Source organism: Parasteatoda tepidariorum, chromosome 8 (assembly GCF_982258835.1).
Source record: "Parasteatoda tepidariorum strain Cologne lab strain chromosome 8, Ptep-v5.0, whole genome shotgun sequence".
Lineage (NCBI taxonomy): Eukaryota > Metazoa > Arthropoda > Arachnida > Araneae > Theridiidae > Parasteatoda > Parasteatoda tepidariorum.
Window position 1 is genome coordinate 48,557,552 of NC_141762.1, and position 18,194 is coordinate 48,575,745.

The 18,194-nt window shown below is 33.6% G+C and overlaps 4 protein-coding genes across 4 annotated transcripts; 1 reads left to right on the forward strand and 3 right to left on the reverse strand.

Moving 5' to 3' along the window:
• On the forward strand, nt 1-17,636 carry LOC147806130 (uncharacterized). Its single transcript, XM_087150255.1, has 2 exons — nt 1-626; nt 16,566-17,636. The coding sequence occupies exon 2, from the start codon at nt 16,821-16,823 to the stop codon at nt 17,634-17,636; it is 816 nt and encodes a 271-aa protein (XP_087006381.1). The 5' UTR covers nt 1-626; nt 16,566-16,820.
• On the reverse strand, nt 4,569-8,249 carry LOC147806131 (ATP-dependent DNA helicase PIF1-like). The gene is made up of 2 exons (XM_087149548.1): nt 7,323-8,249; nt 4,569-4,637 (listed from the first exon to the last, which is right to left on the reverse strand). The coding sequence occupies exons 1-2, from the start codon at nt 8,247-8,249 to the stop codon at nt 4,569-4,571; spliced, it is 996 nt and encodes a 331-aa protein (XP_087005674.1).
• On the reverse strand, nt 9,084-9,731 carry LOC147806132 (uncharacterized). The gene has a single exon (XM_087149549.1). The coding sequence runs from the start codon at nt 9,729-9,731 to the stop codon at nt 9,084-9,086; it is 648 nt and encodes a 215-aa protein (XP_087005675.1).
• LOC147806133 (uncharacterized) lies at nt 9,744-10,175 on the reverse strand. Its single transcript, XM_087149550.1, has one exon. It carries the CDS (start codon nt 10,173-10,175, stop codon nt 9,744-9,746), a length of 432 nt encoding a protein of 143 aa, XP_087005676.1.
• Nucleotides 17,637-18,194: the final 558 nt, after the last annotated feature.

Sequence of the window (18,194 nt, forward strand, 5' to 3'; positions counted from 1 at the left end):
TTCTGCGAGGTACTAGACTAAGCTTACATTAAAAAAAACTTCTGATTATCTTTGAATTCCGCTCAATAACTCATAAAATAAATCTTAATATTTCCTTCTCCTAAAATTTGTGTAATTAGTTCTTAGCATATGTATGTAAATGGATAAAAAAAAATATAAACTTAGAAACTTAATTTTTATTGCTGCTACTGATCTTGATATGACAAAAATAAGTAACCAGAAGCGTAAACAATAAGCGGGAATTTTATTATGATTTTTTTACAAATTTATTTTGAATTAAATATAAAATTTGTATAAACCGTTTAATGTTAATATAAGACTAGCAAATGTCTTTTCACATAGAATTGAAGCTTATACACTATATAATTTAAAAGCATGTCTCGGAAGGTACCTTATTAGGAAGGAAGGCTATTTCATCTTTACTTGGAAAATCGAAAACCTTGCAAATAACGAGTGTATCTATAGATCTACTTTTATTGTTGAAGTTATTCCAAAATAGAAGTGCCGCGTAGACCTCAATCTCTGTGGTCACCCTAGTAATGGGACGAAATATGCTGCATGCTGTTTGAGTACACATACTAATTTTGTTGTTGCTGTTTATTCCCTAGAAATCATCGATTCTGAAGGTAATGTGATTTACTCTCGTGTATGCATTTTATCGTTTTCAGCCGTCAGATTTTATATCGATCCAGGATCTGCAAGTGTCTGATAACAAAATTTTGTTTCGATGATGTAACTACTAATCATTTGATGTCATATTAAAGAGAAGGTATCGAAATTATCAGTTGTTTAAAAGTAGGAAGCGAAAAGATGTCTAAATGTAAATAAATTCTCAAATGCAATTGTGAATGTACAGCATAAACTGAGTTACTTCCAGAATTTTACCTTTTTCATAACTCTCTATATGTTTGTTTTGACATAATGAGCTTGAATCATTAGAGTCTGAATATCTGGCCTTAAACTGGACTAGCTTTCACGAAATTTTCAAAATTCAAGTTACTGTCATTGATGATTAAAGAACTACAATCAATGCATTACATTTCACAGAAAGCTTAAAAAGTTTTGTACCACAGTAAAATCGAAACAGTAACGTGATTTATGAAAATTCAGTGTGGTATAAGTTGGTGCTTAAATTAAATTTTAAATCCAGCACCAAAAAGAGTTTTACTATTGTAGTTGCTTTTTCTGTTGATTCAGTTGCTGAAACAAATGTTTTAAATATTGATTCATTTTCCTAACAAGTTGTTCCTTGAACTCTTCAGAATGTTCTTAGATGTTTGTTTTTAAGCACAATATGTTGTAATATTAAGCTGTAAACAGAAAATCATGAGGAGTTATCATTTTATAAAATGATTCTGTGTTCTTGTTCTCCTGTGTTGTGTGCTATGATTGACCAGACCAGGAAAAATCCTCGTGAATGAGTAATATAATCATGAGTAATCCTCAATGATGTCTTAGGTGTACCTATTGATACACTAAAAATAATTTTAAGGTTTTTTTAGACTGATTTATTCAAAGTTTCTGACAGTAATAACATTCCAAAACTTTTAATTATCACGCATAAATACAAAGTCTCCTTATTGAAAAAGAAATTGATTTGTTTTTAATTTCGGTGTCATGATAGAAAAATGTTTAAGTTAATGCAGTTAGAGACAATGCTTTAAAGAAAAGTGTTATAGACTATATCAAAGTAAACAAATAGACTGTTCTTCAAATTAGTCTTAATTGCTCATTGAGAACCTGACATTAGGAAAGAAAATTTCGACTGAATTGACTTTAATGTATAATAACATAAGTGTTTTTGAGTTTGATATGTTTAAGGTCTCTTCAAAAGATAACTTATCCCAATATTGATAATAAACATTTAATTCAAAATAACAATAGTCGTAAATCTATTTGCCAACTTAATAATGTAATTTATGTGTGAACCTGTAGTTTTTGTAATATGAATTTCGTTGGACAAACTTGTAGCACTCATAAAATTAGAATTAACCAACATTGCTCAAATATAAATAGCAATAAAATTAATAACTTAGAATTTGGTCTTTAGACATTGTAGATGATTTTGATTTAAGACTACAAAAAGAAAACTGTTATATGCTTTTACACTAAACAATTTTACATATAGGCTTAAGATACCTTTCAATATACACAGATTAACTTTAATAACTCTTCTACTTTTTCACATTAAAGATGAGCATGCAAATCAAGGTAAACAGGGATCAAGATGTAATAAATACTCTTTTAATCATGACAAATTAAATGTAATTGTTATTTCTAATCAGGAAAAAGATTTTATTAACCATTGCAATATTAAACCGATGAAAGGTTTGTTTTCTCCCTTAAAGATATCTATAAACTTCAAGATCTTATTAACAACTTTTCTTTTACTAATTTGCACTTCAAACTTCTTTGTTTTGATCTTGTGGAAGGAAAAATAAGTAAAATTTCTCCTAATGAAAAGAAAAATTTAAATAACTTATGTATCGTTATTAACTTTCAAAACTCTATTTTTGATTTGTTTAAATCTCATAATGTATTTGACAATTTAAAGAATTTGTTTCTATTAAAAGATTTAACATAATTTAAAGCTATGAATATAATAAAACTCTTTGTAGAACTTTTTTTAATTATTATGATATCAGCAAAAATTTAGGGAAAATTAATGTAATCCACTTAAGAAGGTCATTGTGACCAGTTGCCTATCCTCTTCACTTCATCTGGCACATGATGCCTCAAGATTCTTTTTCCAGGCCAGTCCTCTTACCTCCTCCCATCCATTTAGTTTTGCTTTGTAAAAATCTTCTTGGTGCATGTATTTTTTCCAAGTATGTCTTGGCCTTCCTCTTTTGCATTCATCATCAGGTTCCTAAGTAACTTCGATGTTACCAGGACTATCCCGAAGGATATGTCCAGTCCATCTTCACTTTAAGATTTCCTCATAAATGGGTGATAATTTTGCCTTTATTAATAGATCTTTATTTAAAATAGTGTTGTGCCTGAAAATTTTTTAAATTATTCTTTAACATTTGTTCTGGAATGTTTCCAGGTTTACTATTTCAGTTTTGCTGAGTTTCCAACATTCAGCACCATAAAAAACTATTGAGTGAATAACAGCTTTAAAAACATCTATTTTTGTGGAGATTTTTTTGTTTGAGGCTTTCAAAAATTTTTGAAGGCTCCTGAAACAGGTTCTAGCTTTTATGATTCTTTTGTTCCTATATCATTGTTGCTGCCTCCCTGTTTATTTACTATTGCTCAGGTATGTGAAAGAATCGAATCCATCAACTTCTTCAGAATTTATTTTTCACTCACTGTGAGGAAGAAAAAAAAATGTTTTAAATTTGTTGATAAACCCTGCTTGCATTTTGATCCCAATAAATGCTCCCTTTTTGTAAAGATAAGCCGCCATCCCTTTAAAACACTGCCTTTTTATTCATATTCCATTTTGAAAAAAAAAAAAAAAAAAGAGAATAATAATAATAGTTTACTATTTAAATAATAATTATACACTGTTAAAATTATTTGTGTTTATATGTATAGTTCTGATTACTATTACAAATATTCATACTATTATTCTCAAATGGTTACATTTTCGTAAGTATCTTTTTGGGGGTGGTATTAATATGTTTTCAGGGGATTTTGAAACTATTTTATGTATAGTACTAGACACTCCTTCCATTATATGTTACTTGATGTGTTATAGACAAATTCTTCCAAAATTTTATTAAAAACAATGGATATCCAACTTCCAACTAATGTTATTGAATTCTATATTGAGTTAATTGTGTGTAATAATTATTAATGAATTAATTTATACTAAATATTTTTGTTACTTTTACTGTGTATAATTTCAATTCTGGCAAATTCATGGAAAAAATCTTCTAATATTTAAAGTATTTTCAATAAATGTTAATAATTTCTCTAAAAATCATCAAAATTTAAATTTAATAATTTTGACCTTTGTTTAAGATTTAGAATTTGTTCAAAATTTTGACCTTTTATTATTTATAAACTTTTAATTATACAGTATAATATAATTACCTTACACAAATCCAATTTCGGGTCAATCCAAGGTAACAGACAAATCAAATGTGGTTCTGTACATAAGTAAGGACACACCATAAAAATATATCCCACTATCCTCTATTTATGCTTAAATTTCATATTTTGTAATCTGGCCAACTTAGTTACGAAAATAAATTTAATCATTTTTGAAAGATGTCAGTAAATAAATAGACATGTGATTTCACTACTTGCTTTATATGTTACATATGTGTTTCATTCTGTTTTTTTTTTTTTGTGTGTGTGTGTGTGTGTTTTTTGTTTCATATGTTTTTTTTAAATTTTTTTTTTATTTTATTTTGTTTGCTTTCTATTATTTTTTTAAATCATTTTCTTTAAAAAAGAACTTTTTTTTGCATTTTTTTTTGTTATATATATGTATTGTATATACAGTACTTTTTAATCAGATATGCTTTTTGCTTAGTTACATATTATTATTAATAAAATTTGGAAAAGTTAATAAAAGTTAAAATAGTCATTAGTTGAAATTCAATCCACACTTTTCAAGATCCAAATTCCTCAAACTCTACTGGTCGATTGTTCTTTGAATTGAAATCAAGGAGTAGGAAAAACTGTAGAATTTAAAGAAAGAGTCACATAAGCAGAATTTAATCTAGTTTAAATTTGAAGTTCATAGAATATTTTAAAATAATATTATACAATCTTTTATGATCACATTCAAAATATATTCTATAAGTATTTTTGTATAAACTTTCATTACAGTATTCTTTGTCCAACCATGAGTAGTTGGATAAAGGGGCTTCAGCACCAGGGATCCCGCTGGTGTACTCCTGAAGGGGATTGGGGTGATCCATCAAATGTAACAGCTACTATAGTTGAGGGCGTTTTTTAATAATTATTTTTTTAATAATTATTGTTTTCAATCTTTATTTTTTGATTACTGTTTTCTTAGTTAATATTTTAATCATTTTTTTTTCTAATACGAGTGATATTTGAAAAATGACATAAAATGAAACCCGATGTCATACAATCAGGATTGAACATGATTCAGGCTTTGTTAATAATCAGTCTGTAAGATGAAACATGAAAGTAATCTTGCAAGATAAAACTTGAAAGCAATTTTGCAAGATAAGATATGTTTCCGTAAGGTGGAGTGATGTCATATCTTCGATTCAATCAAAACAGGAATACGTGATGTCATACAATCAGGATTTAACATGAATATGAAGTACGTGTATTCAAGATAAGGCATGCATCACTTCTGTGAGGGCTAGAAAGATGAAGTACATTGAAATGTTTCGCTCAAATCTTGCTGGGTCTTGTTTCATTAGATCTTTCTCGAATGTTCCATAAGGGTGGAGTCAGAAAATCATGTCATTTTCTCTCAATCAGAATATGTGTGACTGAACTAAAATAGTGATATCATTTTTAACCAAGCATTACATGGTCATTCGAAATGCATACTGAGTAGTCGACTACAGTATAAAATCTGATGCATTTGCCCAGAGACCTTATTCTGATTGTAGGATTACCTCTCTCAGGGCACTTTTCTAAACTTAGTTTGTTCTCTCTTTGTTATTACGTTAGATTTTTTTGTTAATTTTTTATTTGTCATCGTTGTTAAAGCTTTTGTTAGTTGTTTAACTTTTTATTTAAAAGTTTTGCTAGTTGTTACGGAGAAGTTTTTAGTTGCTTAACTTTTTATTTAAAAGTTTCATTAGTAGTTTTCTTTATTATTATTTCTAAATTTATCAAGTTTTAAGATGAGTCAAGAATTTAGTGCTTCTTTGCATGCAAACGATGAAGTGCTTGCCATGTGTGATTTTGGAGACCTTACCGGTAAAGATTTGGATAACATGTTGAGACAAGATCAGCTCAAGTTAAGCTCAAGTTTCATGCCCTGAATGTACGAAAAGCTTCAACACCCGGTGAAATATGCTGCGACATCAGCGTTCCATGCATGGGGATAAGCGTCTTCAGTGCCCAGAGTGTTCCAAAACCATCGCCAGAACTGATAAACTAAAATGTCATCTCAGTGTGCATAAACGGAAAACTGTTGTTTCCACGTTCACTACTTCCAAGCAGCCTCGTCTAAATATTCTTACTGCACATCAGAATACTGTTTCTAATGTGGTTCCTGCTCATCCATCAACGTTCCGTGCTACTTCTCCGGTTCCGGATCCTTCCACATCTGCCTTTAATGGGAGGGTGAAAAATATTCGTCTTCCCAATAATGACAACATTAAAGACATGCGGACATTTCTAGAACTCAAGCGAGAAGATTTTGTAAGAATAGTATATTCTCACCTCGTTGACTATAAACAGAAAGTGAATATGAAATTTGTGTGCCGTTACCAAACAGTGACTCAAAATGGTATTAACAGCGAGGTCAAGAATTTCAAAACAAAAAATGCAGTATTTACATCTTCCGTCGATCTAAATGAAATCTATGGAGCAAAGGGGGGGGGGCATCATGCCCCGGGCGCTACTGACAAAGGGGCGCCAAATGGTCCGCAAAACAAAAAATTGCTGGATAATTTTTATTATAATTGATTTTTGGAAAATATATTTTAAATTTAGTGCTTGTCTAATATAATATACTAGGAGGCTTCGCCCTCTGCTCGCTGGCGCTCGCCAACCCTCGGAACTGCTTTCGCAGTTCATTTCGGATTGCTTTGCAATCCGATGCTCGCTTTACTCGCTCATTGGATACGTTCTTAACGTCTAGCTTTTGTATACTTTTTTGAACACTGAAGTTCCGAAAACTTTTCACTGTAGAAAATTTTGAACCTGTGCATTTCAATATTAATTTGAAATTGCAAACAGTTCACATATTTTTCTTAATCACACTATTCTAAATTTCAGTTGTTGAGAAAAGTAACTGTTGTAAGTTTTGTTTTAAAGTCTTTCCCACAAAAGGGCTAAAGCCATGCGTTGTAAAACAATATGAAATAGTAGTCTGCCACTGAACGCCGGATGTAAAGATAATTTTGTATTTTTAATTCTCTGAATGGCGCCACCCTAATATGGAATTTGTAAAATAAATGTATATATTTTTGATTGTTGATGAAGCCCATCATTTTGCGTTTTCATCAGTGTTCAGAAGCAGAACAACTATAAGTTTATTTTATCACAAAAATATAAAATGTATAAAAAACAAAGAAAAGAGTAAGAAAATGAGTTTATTATTTAAGTTAAAGTTGTTTATTTAAAACTTTTTATAGAATTTCTTTAAAAACACAATTGTTAATTTGGGCATTTGGCGATACAACACTTATAGAATTGAAGGATTTCACCCTTGATAGTCCAACATATAATTGACCGTGTCTAAACACTGGTTTAGTTAAATCCAAACAAATTTTATCGAAAGTTTGTCCCTGGGCTTTGTTTATAGTCATCGAAAAAGCTAATCTAATTGGAAACTGCTTGCGTTTGAATTTAAACGGCATATTATTATCAGATGGAATTAGTGGAATTCGAGGTATAAGATGAAATTCACTGTTACCATCATCACAAATTTTTTTTGCTACAATGATATTTTTCTCTAATGTAGCTACTGTTAATCTTGTACCATTGCAAAGACCTCTAGAAGGAGCTAAGTTTCGAAGTAACATAACTATAGCTCCTGTTTTTAATTTTAATTTGTGAGGAGGCATTCCAGTTGGAGTTAAACTATTTAAAAATTCTTCAGGGTATGATAGTTGGTCTTGAGGGTCATCACTGACTATATTATCGGTACTCTCATAAATAACTTCACTTCCTGGTAAGCATGCTAATACACGGTTATTATTTAGTAATGATGAATCATTGGTTACAGTAAGTATAGCTCTACCTTTTAATTCTGCAGGTGTTATTGTACTAAAATTGATATCTTGAAAAAGCTGTTTTACTGGATCTTGAATTTCAGGATAGCAAATTGGGGGCAATATAATTTGATCTCCACTTGCACCCTCCCCAACTTGTAACAGCCAATTAGCAAATTCTCTTTCAGAAGCCAGAGCACGCATATTTTCAGTTAATTTGAAAACAAAAAATTTAGTCCAAAGCGCGTGTTTTTTAATACAGCTCGCAACTGTCAAAGCTCTGGAACCTCTCTGAATAACCGGAGGAACCTGTCGAAAATCTCCACCCAGCAAAATAATTTTTCCACCAAACGGTTCATCAAGTTTAGTTAAGTCCTTCAGTAGTCTATCGACAGCTAAAAAGGCATGAATGTCCGTCATGGGAGCTTCATCCCACACAATCAATTTAGCATCTACTCTACTAATAATTTAGCTTCAGGAGTATTGGGTTTCAGATTACACGTAGAAGTAGAATTTAATGTTAAAGGAATTTTAAAAACTGAGTGGGCAGTTCTGCCTCCGATTAATAATGTAGCTGCAATTCCTGTCGATGCTACTGCGATGACTTCATCTCCTTTTCCTCTAACTGCATGTAATAGAGTTGAATATAGAAAAGTTTTCCCTGTCCCAGCAGGACCATCAAGAAAAAAACACTTTTGAACATCAGACTGATTTCCGTAAACAGCATTAGTACTTTGTCAACAACAAATCGCTGTTCAGAATTAAGCTTTTCAATATTTGCATTAGCTTTAGACTGTTCTTCAGCAGTGTCGAAGAATATTGGAAAGAGATTTGTCGGTAAATTGACCGAAGGAAGTTTACCTTTTTGCAAGTTTAAACCGTGAGACTTAAGCAGTTCATTTAATGCTGCTTGTGCATAAAGTGGCCCAGTTTCCTCCGAATATTTATTTATGAAATCTTCAGAAAGAGCTTCTTTATGTTCAACCCAAAGATCGGGAATATTTTCAACCTCCCCAAAGGCACAAATCATGGCAAACAAAACTCTAAGGTAGTTTGGCATGTGCATTCTTGCAGCTTCAAAAAGAGTGTTATGCCAGTACTGATCCCCATCAAGCAGCCTAAGTTCTTTACACGCCTCTTGAAACGTTTGGCAGAATTTCCCATTGATAGTTTTTAAACTATTAAAGGAGAGTGCACCTTTCTCTCTTAACAATAACATTGGAAGGTAAAATCTCTCAGAATCTTGTACACCAACTATTGGCATTCTTCCAATGACTTTTTGCCCGCCTCGTTGCCTTTTTTCCATTTATTTGAAGCTTTATCGAAGACATAATGTTCAGGAATATCCGCATAGTAAAATTCATGCGCTTCAACGTCAACTTGGTTCAATTTAAACCAAGCAGTTAAAGTTGTTTCTTTAATTGAAGCTCGTTCAACTGCTTCATTTTCTTGGCCCTCTATAAAGTATATCGGTTGTTGGTCAGGCAAGTGAACTGCTAGTCGAACTACTGTGTGAGATTTATCAGACATGCTAAACTCACTTAGACGCCACATTGCCTCTGGAGCGCTAACATATCGTCCATCTAAAAAATTTAAAACTTCATGGTTTATATTGCTATCATTTTTCAGCACGATAGAAGCTGCATCGTGCCCTTTATATACATATTTATACAAATATTTTACACTTTTTACAGATGCGCAAACTTCAACATTGATATGTGCATTATACTTCTTGATAAGGTAAGGATTATATGGAACAATCCAACGATTATCAATGTGATGCTTGCCAACTTTGACTGGCTCAGTGCAGCGTCTTTTGTAAACTGGATAGCCATTTACATTTTCTTCTGTCTCCTCTTTGAAATGTTTAGGAAATTGCTTCGAGCATTTACCATCTCTCATACATGGGGAATTTTAGTTTAAATAACCACAGGGGCCATGGACCATACATCTTGTAACAATTTCAAAAAGACGTTGATTTATATTTACATTAGGTAATTCTGCTCTTACAAATCTATCTATGTCGTCTTTTGAACGAATTTTGGAGGAAGAGTCTAATGTCAGTAAAATATGGCTATGAGGCAAGCCCCGCTTTTGCAATTCAATAACATATATGTAAGAAGTAACAATTCCAAATATATTTCTCTTTATGAGATCGTCCAAATGCTCTGACAGCTTCATCTGGAAAACTCGTACAATAATATCTGGTCTATTCTCGGGTTTTTCCCGACCATTCATGGCATTTAAAATTTCAGGCCAGGCAGGATTACAGGTAAATGTAACAAACAGGTCCGGTCGCCCAAATTTTCTGACCATAGCCATAGCATCTTGATAATTTTGTTGCATAAATCTTGGGCTTCCTTGAAAAGAAGAAGGCAATATGATAAGCTTTCCTACGCGTAAATTGTTATTCAAGGCTTGTGTTGTTAAAGCATCCAAAAGTCCCTGGTAAAATTCTACTCTTAGATCTTTTTGATTTTAGCGGATGTAGTTAAGTCGAGATCCTTCTGTTTTAACGTAAGCATCTACCACAAATTGTTGAAATAATTTGCCACTGCTATGCAAAATACTGAAACCACCACGAACTGAAAGCCTATAAGCATAAAATTGTAGTTGAGTTACTCTATTTCTTTTAGCCGAGCGTCTCTCTTGAACATGTTCAATTTCATTTGACCATCCCTGTTCTCCTCTTGGAAAAAGTAGAGGATAAACCATAGGGTCATTGCATTTATTTAAAGGAGAAATATTTATGCAACCCTGCCCAACTGGATAAATGCATATATCTCTATTTGCTGGTGGTTCGCCTTCATCTCCAACAAATATGGCAGCGACTTCAGTTCTGGAGGTAGGTGCATTATAACGCCGCATATCCAAATCTGAATTTTCAGCAAAAACCATTTTTACCTTTACTGCTGGATTAGCCTGCACTAATTTATGCATTTGCAAATATGATTCAGCATACGGATTTAGTAAACGTAGCATTTCATCCAATTTTTTCATCACGGAGGCAAGGCAAGATGGATTATTGGATAGACGCTTTCTGCTTGCTTCAGAAGAATCAAATATATACAACTGTCCATATCCAGGTTTTTTCTTTTCATCTGAATACAATGGGGAAACTCTGTGGTAGATCTGTCCATGAATACGAAAACAATATGGGCCGTATCCAGGAAGTAATTTTACTTCAGCGCCCATTGATGCAAAAGCCAGTGATGCATTATACTCCCGAATATGCTGTTGAAAGTTCCTAGCTTCAACTGAATTATTGGATAGTAAATCCTTTAAAAGTTCAGGAGGATCAGCCAAATTCGGCAATCGGACTTTCCCATCATGGCAGCATTTTGTATATTTTTTACTGGAGTTTAGTTCACCCCGCCAAAAAAGTGCGTGACAAAAATTGCAAACTTCCGTCATACTACCGCAATCGTGTTCCAAGACAGTGACTTCAGTTTGAGAATTCACCTGATTAGCCATATGATGCTCACTACGTTCTCTTGAGCGCCGAAGCCTATCGGCAGCACTCCTGGCCAATCTTCGTTGATGTTGTTCAACAGTTGTTTCATTAGAACGTCGTGCTAGTTCTGTAGCATTTCTAATTGTTCTCCGTTGATATTGCTCTTCTGGAGTTTCATTAGAACGTCGTGCTAGTTCTGTAGCATTTCTAATTGTTCTCCGTTGATATTGCTCTTCTGGAGTTTCATTAGAACGTCGTGCTAGTTCTGTAGTATTTCTAATTGTTCTCCGTTGATATTGATCTTCTGGAGTTTCATTAGAACGTCGTGCTAGTTCTGTAGCATTTCTAATTGTTCTCCGTTGATATTGCTCTTCTGGAGTTTCATTAGAGCGGCTCTCTCTTCTTCGGAGATTGTTATAAACCGTACGTAGGTTATTAAGATTCATGAAATTTAACTTAAAATAAATATGAAATATTAAAACTGCATTCAACTCATAACTAATAATATAACAAAACGTGGAATAGTAAAGCGCTCAATTCAAAATAAAATAGCAATAGCATAACACTTCTCATTTCTGCCAATGAAAAGGAACTATTTCAGTACTCATAACCAACCAACCGTTTTTTTCTCGGTGACAATCGGAGATAGATAGACATATGATGCTCTCTACGTGCTCTTGCGCGCCGAAGCCTATCAATTAAAACGTATTAGTGTTTTATAACATGGATTAGCCATATGATGCTCACTACGTGCTCTTGCGCGCCGAATCCAATCAATTAAAAATGAAAACTGTTGCCAGCGCGAGAAAAGAAATATCATCGGTTTTATTCATACATACGTACGTATTAGCGTTTTATATAATATAGATAGATGTTAATTCGTAAATAAAAAGGAACACTAATAGTATAAATCAAACTGTAATAAATATATTCATAATAGAAATGGCACGTCTTTTCTACTGGCAGGGTTGACTCGACCTGTGTCTGTCTGTACTTTCTTATGGCATCTACGCTGTGTGGTTGCATAAATTATCTCCTTTCATGATTTGTCTGATAAAATATGTTATAATAAATATTTGCAATGCACAAAGTTCAAACATTTTTTCTTTCAGAACACTATTTATTTTTATTTCTATAAACGCAATGCAGTTTACCCTTGTTATTTTAAAACGATAACAATAACACTCTAATGTACTTATATGTACAATCACGGAAAAAAAAGTATCCGGAAAATAACATTTAAAGGATCGCCTTTTTTTTAATATCAATACTTCTCAGACACACAGCAAATACAGCGTTTTGCCGTTTCTAGGAAAGGACGCAAACGCCGTATTCGTTGTGTGCCTGACAATTATCTGTATTAAAAATAAATGATTCTTTATTTGTTACTTTTCGGATACTTTTTTCCGTGACTGTACATATCCGTGACACTTGGGACAGGTTGTGGAAGTCCGCAACAAATTAGGGAAATACCCGAAATATTAACGTTTAAGTTACTTTGTGCGTGTATTTTTCAGTTTTGCGTCCTTGTCATCGCGCTCTGCTTAGAATAAAAATGTAATGTTATAATATTTAATAAATTTAATGTTGGCATAAATTACGTATATTTCACTGTGTTACTACCTTTCAAATTCAAGGCATTTTTGGTAAGTAATAAAACTAATAAGATTACTTACTACATCTACTCGACGATTCTATTACTCAGTGAATAGGGTATGAAAAAATTTTTTAATAGTGATCAATAAAACAATTGAAGAAATTGACAATATTCAATTTTTATTACTATTTATAGTAATAAAAATTAAGAATTTTTAATTTACCGTAAATATTATGGACTTTTGTTTGATTCAACTCCTGATATCTCTCATTGAGAACAAATGTCCCAAGTCGTTAGGTATGTAGATGTTGATTTTATCAATAAAAAAGTTTCCATTAAAGAATCTCTTTTGGGTTTTATTGAAATACATACCAAAGATGCAGCCTCGATCGAAAATACAATTTTAGAGAAATTAAATTCCGATGAAATTTCATTAACAAACTACAGATCACAACGTTACGATAATGCTGCCGTGATGGCAGGTCACACATCTGGTGTTCAACAAAGAATAATGGAAAAAAATCATAAAGCATTTTTGTAAATTGTGATAACCATTCATTGAATTTAGTTGGAGTTACTGCAGCTAAACAAGATTTTTTTCTTCTTTCCTCCCAACCCTGAGCATGTACCTAGGTTTTGAAAAACCCTCAATCGTGCGCAGCTCAGATTTACAAGATCCTAGAATGAATTTTAGAGAAGCGTTCCATGATCTTGAATCCTTAGCGACTGAACTAGCCGAAATTCGAGACAAGTTCTGTGAAGAGGCAATAGAAAAAGTCAAGTCTCTTTGAGAAAAGTGGAATATCGATACAACAATACGTGTAAAAAAAACGTCGCAAAATGCCCGGAGAATTGGCTAGAGATGTTGGTCTTTCCGCAGAAAGTGAAATTTCTCGCTTTATGAAAAGCGTCCATGATCATCTCCAACAAGAAATATGTACACGATTTGCACGATTAAGTGACCTTAATTTCAAATTTGGATTTCTACTAGACGTTGAAAATTTATTAAACAAGGATAATGTTGATAATGACCCTGAAAATTTTTTAAAAATTTGGGTGAATTTTATAATACAGATATCAATATAGTAGAACCAACACCTCCTAGAAGTATGAAGGCCTCAGCACGGATCAATTTAGTAGTCCGATGTGACGAAGTTAACTGCGCAGTTGATGAAAAATAAGAAAGATGTCATTACGTTCGGGGTACTAAGCTGCGCAGTGGTTGAAAATACGGCGTATGTCATTACGTTTGGACTACTAAAGGATATTTATGGTAACCCGTGCAGAGGCCTACTCTTTTCTAGGAGGTGTTGGTAGAACTCTTTATCGAAATATGTGATTGCAAAATGTTACCCCGCAGTAGAAGAGAAATTGAGCCTAAAACTTCATTAGAATTTCTATACTATACTTCTTTTATAATCTCGTATGTAGATGTTTTTCAAAACCTGAGAGTGGCACTTCAAATACTCCTGACTATCTCAGTATCAATTGCTAGCTGCAAACGTTCATTCAGCAAATTAAAATTAATTTTGACTATCAACGATGGGACAAGATCGCCTATATGACCCAGCATTTTTCAGTATGGAAAGAGAAAAATTTGAAATGATCAACTTTGATGATATTATTGTTAAATTTGCTTCATCGAAAGCAAGGAAAATTTATACATAGTAATTAGTTTTATTAACGTATTATAATCACGTTATTATTAAATATATGTATCTCCTTAGAGGTAATAAATATTTACCTTTTTATTGTTTTAAAACTGCGTGTTTTTAAAATATTTCTTTATAAATATGTAAATAAATAATGGGTATCTTTTGAAGTAATTCTAGATGATCATATACATTTCAAAATCTAGTCTTGTTTACATTTTTTGTCTGAAATTTAAAGCCTAGCTTGAGCCTATGACTTTATTTATTTTACTTTACCTATTTATTAATTTTCGAGTATATTTTACAAATAATATTATATGGTTTTCGAATGAGGGGGGGGGCGCTAGTTAAGCTCGCTACTCCACTGGAGCAAAGGTGGATAAAATTCTGGCAGAAGCTGATGATTTTCAAGGGAAAGAATCCGGATGGGATCTTGAGGAAATCATCAATTTAGAGACATGGTTAAATAAGTACAATCCACTTGGCGGTTCTTCTTACATTGATTTACCACCAGTGATAAAGCAAACGCACGCTATCATCAACGTGCAAACACCGACAACCGATGCTTTATGTGAGCAGTACTCTCTGCTCTCTACTCCATACCAGATCGTTGTCTGCATGCTTCGCGATGTCAGAAATATGAGCCTTATATCTCTACGCTGGACTTTACAGGGATAGAGTTTCCTGTGAAATTACAAGATGTGCCTAAATTCGAGAAGCTGAATGGACTTTCCATCAACGTGTACAGGTTGACAGAAAATAATAAAGTGTATCCTCTGGTCATCACGAAAGAAGAGAAAACTCGACATATTGACCTAATGTACCTCACCAATGCTTCATCCTCTCATTATGCCTGGATCAAGCACTTATCTCTGCTGCTCTTCCGACAGTATAGCAAACACAAAACAAGCCATGTTATCTGCCGTCGCTGCCTGCAGTTCTTTCAAACGGAAACTATGCTCAATCGTCATCATCTCAGCTGCAGTCAGCACGAAGCTGTGCGTGTACAGATGCCCGAGGATGAGTGGTTATCCTTTAAAAATGTTAAACATTCGCCCCCGATACCATTTGTCATCTACACTGACTTTGAATGTCTCACAAGACCTGTAGACTCCTGTTCACCTGATGCTAAAGACTCTTTTACAAAGGCATATCAGAAGCACGAGCTGATCAGCTTCTGCTATTACATTGCCTCGACAATGGGAACATACAAGGAACCATTTATCCACCGGGGTCCTGATGCTGAGAAAGTTTTTATGAAAAGAATGAAATTGGAGGCTGAAGATATTCAGCAAATCTACAATCATCCTCTGCCTATGGACCCATTGACCGAAGAGCAACAGCGAGTTTTCGATACTGCTACAAATTGCTATATGTGTAAAGAAAAGTTCTCCACGAATAATTATAAGGGAAGTGTTTTTTTTTATTCATATTAGTTCTTAAAATATTATATTAAATATTATCGTATGTATTATTATTTTTTAATATTATTTTCCCTACGAAAGATCATTGTGAAAATTTTGATTAAAATAAAAGTTTAGCAGTTAAATCATTTGTTTTTAAATGTATATTTATTACAAAAAACTTAATCTTATATTTACTGTGTAAATCAATTATTTTTAAATGTATATATCTTTTTTTATGCACTTTGTTCGAAAACATTTTTACTGAGTATCGCAACATGAAAGTGCTATATTTAGTTTTTAAAATATTATGTGAACTTAAAAATTATCTAATGAAAAAATTAACTTAGTATCAATACTAGAATTGTTTATTTGATTAAATAAAAATTCACTATTTATAAGCATTTTTTTAAATATTTCAGTGATTTGAGCTTCTAAGTTTCGATTACTCATTCTAAATATTTCATATCCTAATTAGAATAAAAATATAAATGTTTTTACTCTTAAACGTGGAATTTAAAGACTAACAAAAAGTAACATATAATTTTATCTCATATGGGAAAAACCTTTTATTTAGTTATATAACTGCTAGTTATTTATTTTTCTAAAGTTGCTTATTCTTTATTGTAGGTGAGGGACCATCAAACCAAACAACTTCGCGGTATATCCTGAAATACATGCAACTTGAAGGCAAGAATACCTAACTTCATCCCGGTGATTTTTCCCAACTTGTCCGGATATGATAGCCATCTTTTCATCAAGGAACTGGGGGGGAGGGATGATGGGAATATCACCGTCATCCCGGAGAACACGAAAAAGTACATCTTCTTCTCAAAGCAAGTGGGAAACCGACTTAGTCTTCGATTTTTGGACTCTTTCCGATTCATGGCTAAGAGCCTCGACCAACTCGCTAAGAACTTATCAGAAGACCAGTTCAGGCTGATTCAGACATACTTCTCATCTTCTCAAGTGCCTCTACTACTGCAAAAGAGGGTGTACCCTTATGATTACATCTGCCATCCGGATAAGTTTGCTGAGACTTCCTTGCCTCCTCAAGAAGCTTTCTATAATCGTCTTAATGAGGTCAGTATCACTCAGGCGGACTACAAGCATGCTCATCGAGTATGGGATTTTTTCGAGTTAAAAAATCTTGGTGAATATGCTGATTTATACATCAACTCGGATGTTTTGCTGCTTGCGGACATCTTTGAAAATTTCAGAGATGTCTGCATGAAAACATATGAACTGGATCCCACTTGGTATTACACAACCCCAGGGCTGTCATGGGACGCTATGTTGAAGAAGACTGAAGTTCAGCTTGAGCTGCTGGTGGACTATGATATGCATCTGTTTGTGGAGAGTGGTATTCGCGGTGGGATCTCTCAGTGCTCCCACCGACACAGTCGAGCTAACAATCCGTATATGGGGGCGGATTACAATAAAGCCCTAACATCAAATTATCTCCTATATCTCGACGCCAATAACTTGTACGGTTGGACCCAATCTCAGTACCTTCTTCTTAAGGATTTTCATTGGATAGACCCAGCGACGGATGTCTTGGAGAACCCCTCGACAGCTCAGTTGGATATATCCTGGAAGTTGATTTGGAATATCCGCCTTCCATTCCCGAAGCTCACGTGGATCTACCCCTCTCGCCTGAAGCAAAAATTCCACCTAGCTGTAAAGAAAAGAGACTCCTGACCACCTTGAACAACAAAGAGAGGTACGTGCTGTATTACCGGAATCTTCAACTCTATTTGCAACACGGCCTCAAACTCACCAGAGTTCATAGGATCCTCCAATTTACACAGTCTCCCTGGTTAAAATCATACATCGATATAAGTATTACCCTCCGAACAACTGCAACCAACGATTTCGAGAAGAATTTCTTCAAGTTGATGAACAACGCAGTGTTCGGAAAAACCATGGAGAACAACAGACGTAGAGCGGATGTAAAACTGTTGAAATGCGAAAAAGGCGGAAAAACTCATCGCCCGATCAAACTTTCGGGATCGCACCATTTTTTCTGAAGATCTCGTAGCTTTCCATATGAGGCTGACAACCCTACCTTTTAACAAGCCAATTGCCATCGGAATGGTTATACTCGATGTTTCCAAAACATTAATGTATGATTTCCATTACTCCAAGATGTTACCAAGATATGGAGGACTTCTTAAACTTCTGTACAACGATACCGACAGCTTCATCTATAACATCACCACTCCAGATGTGTATGCGGACATGAAGACAAACTTGGAG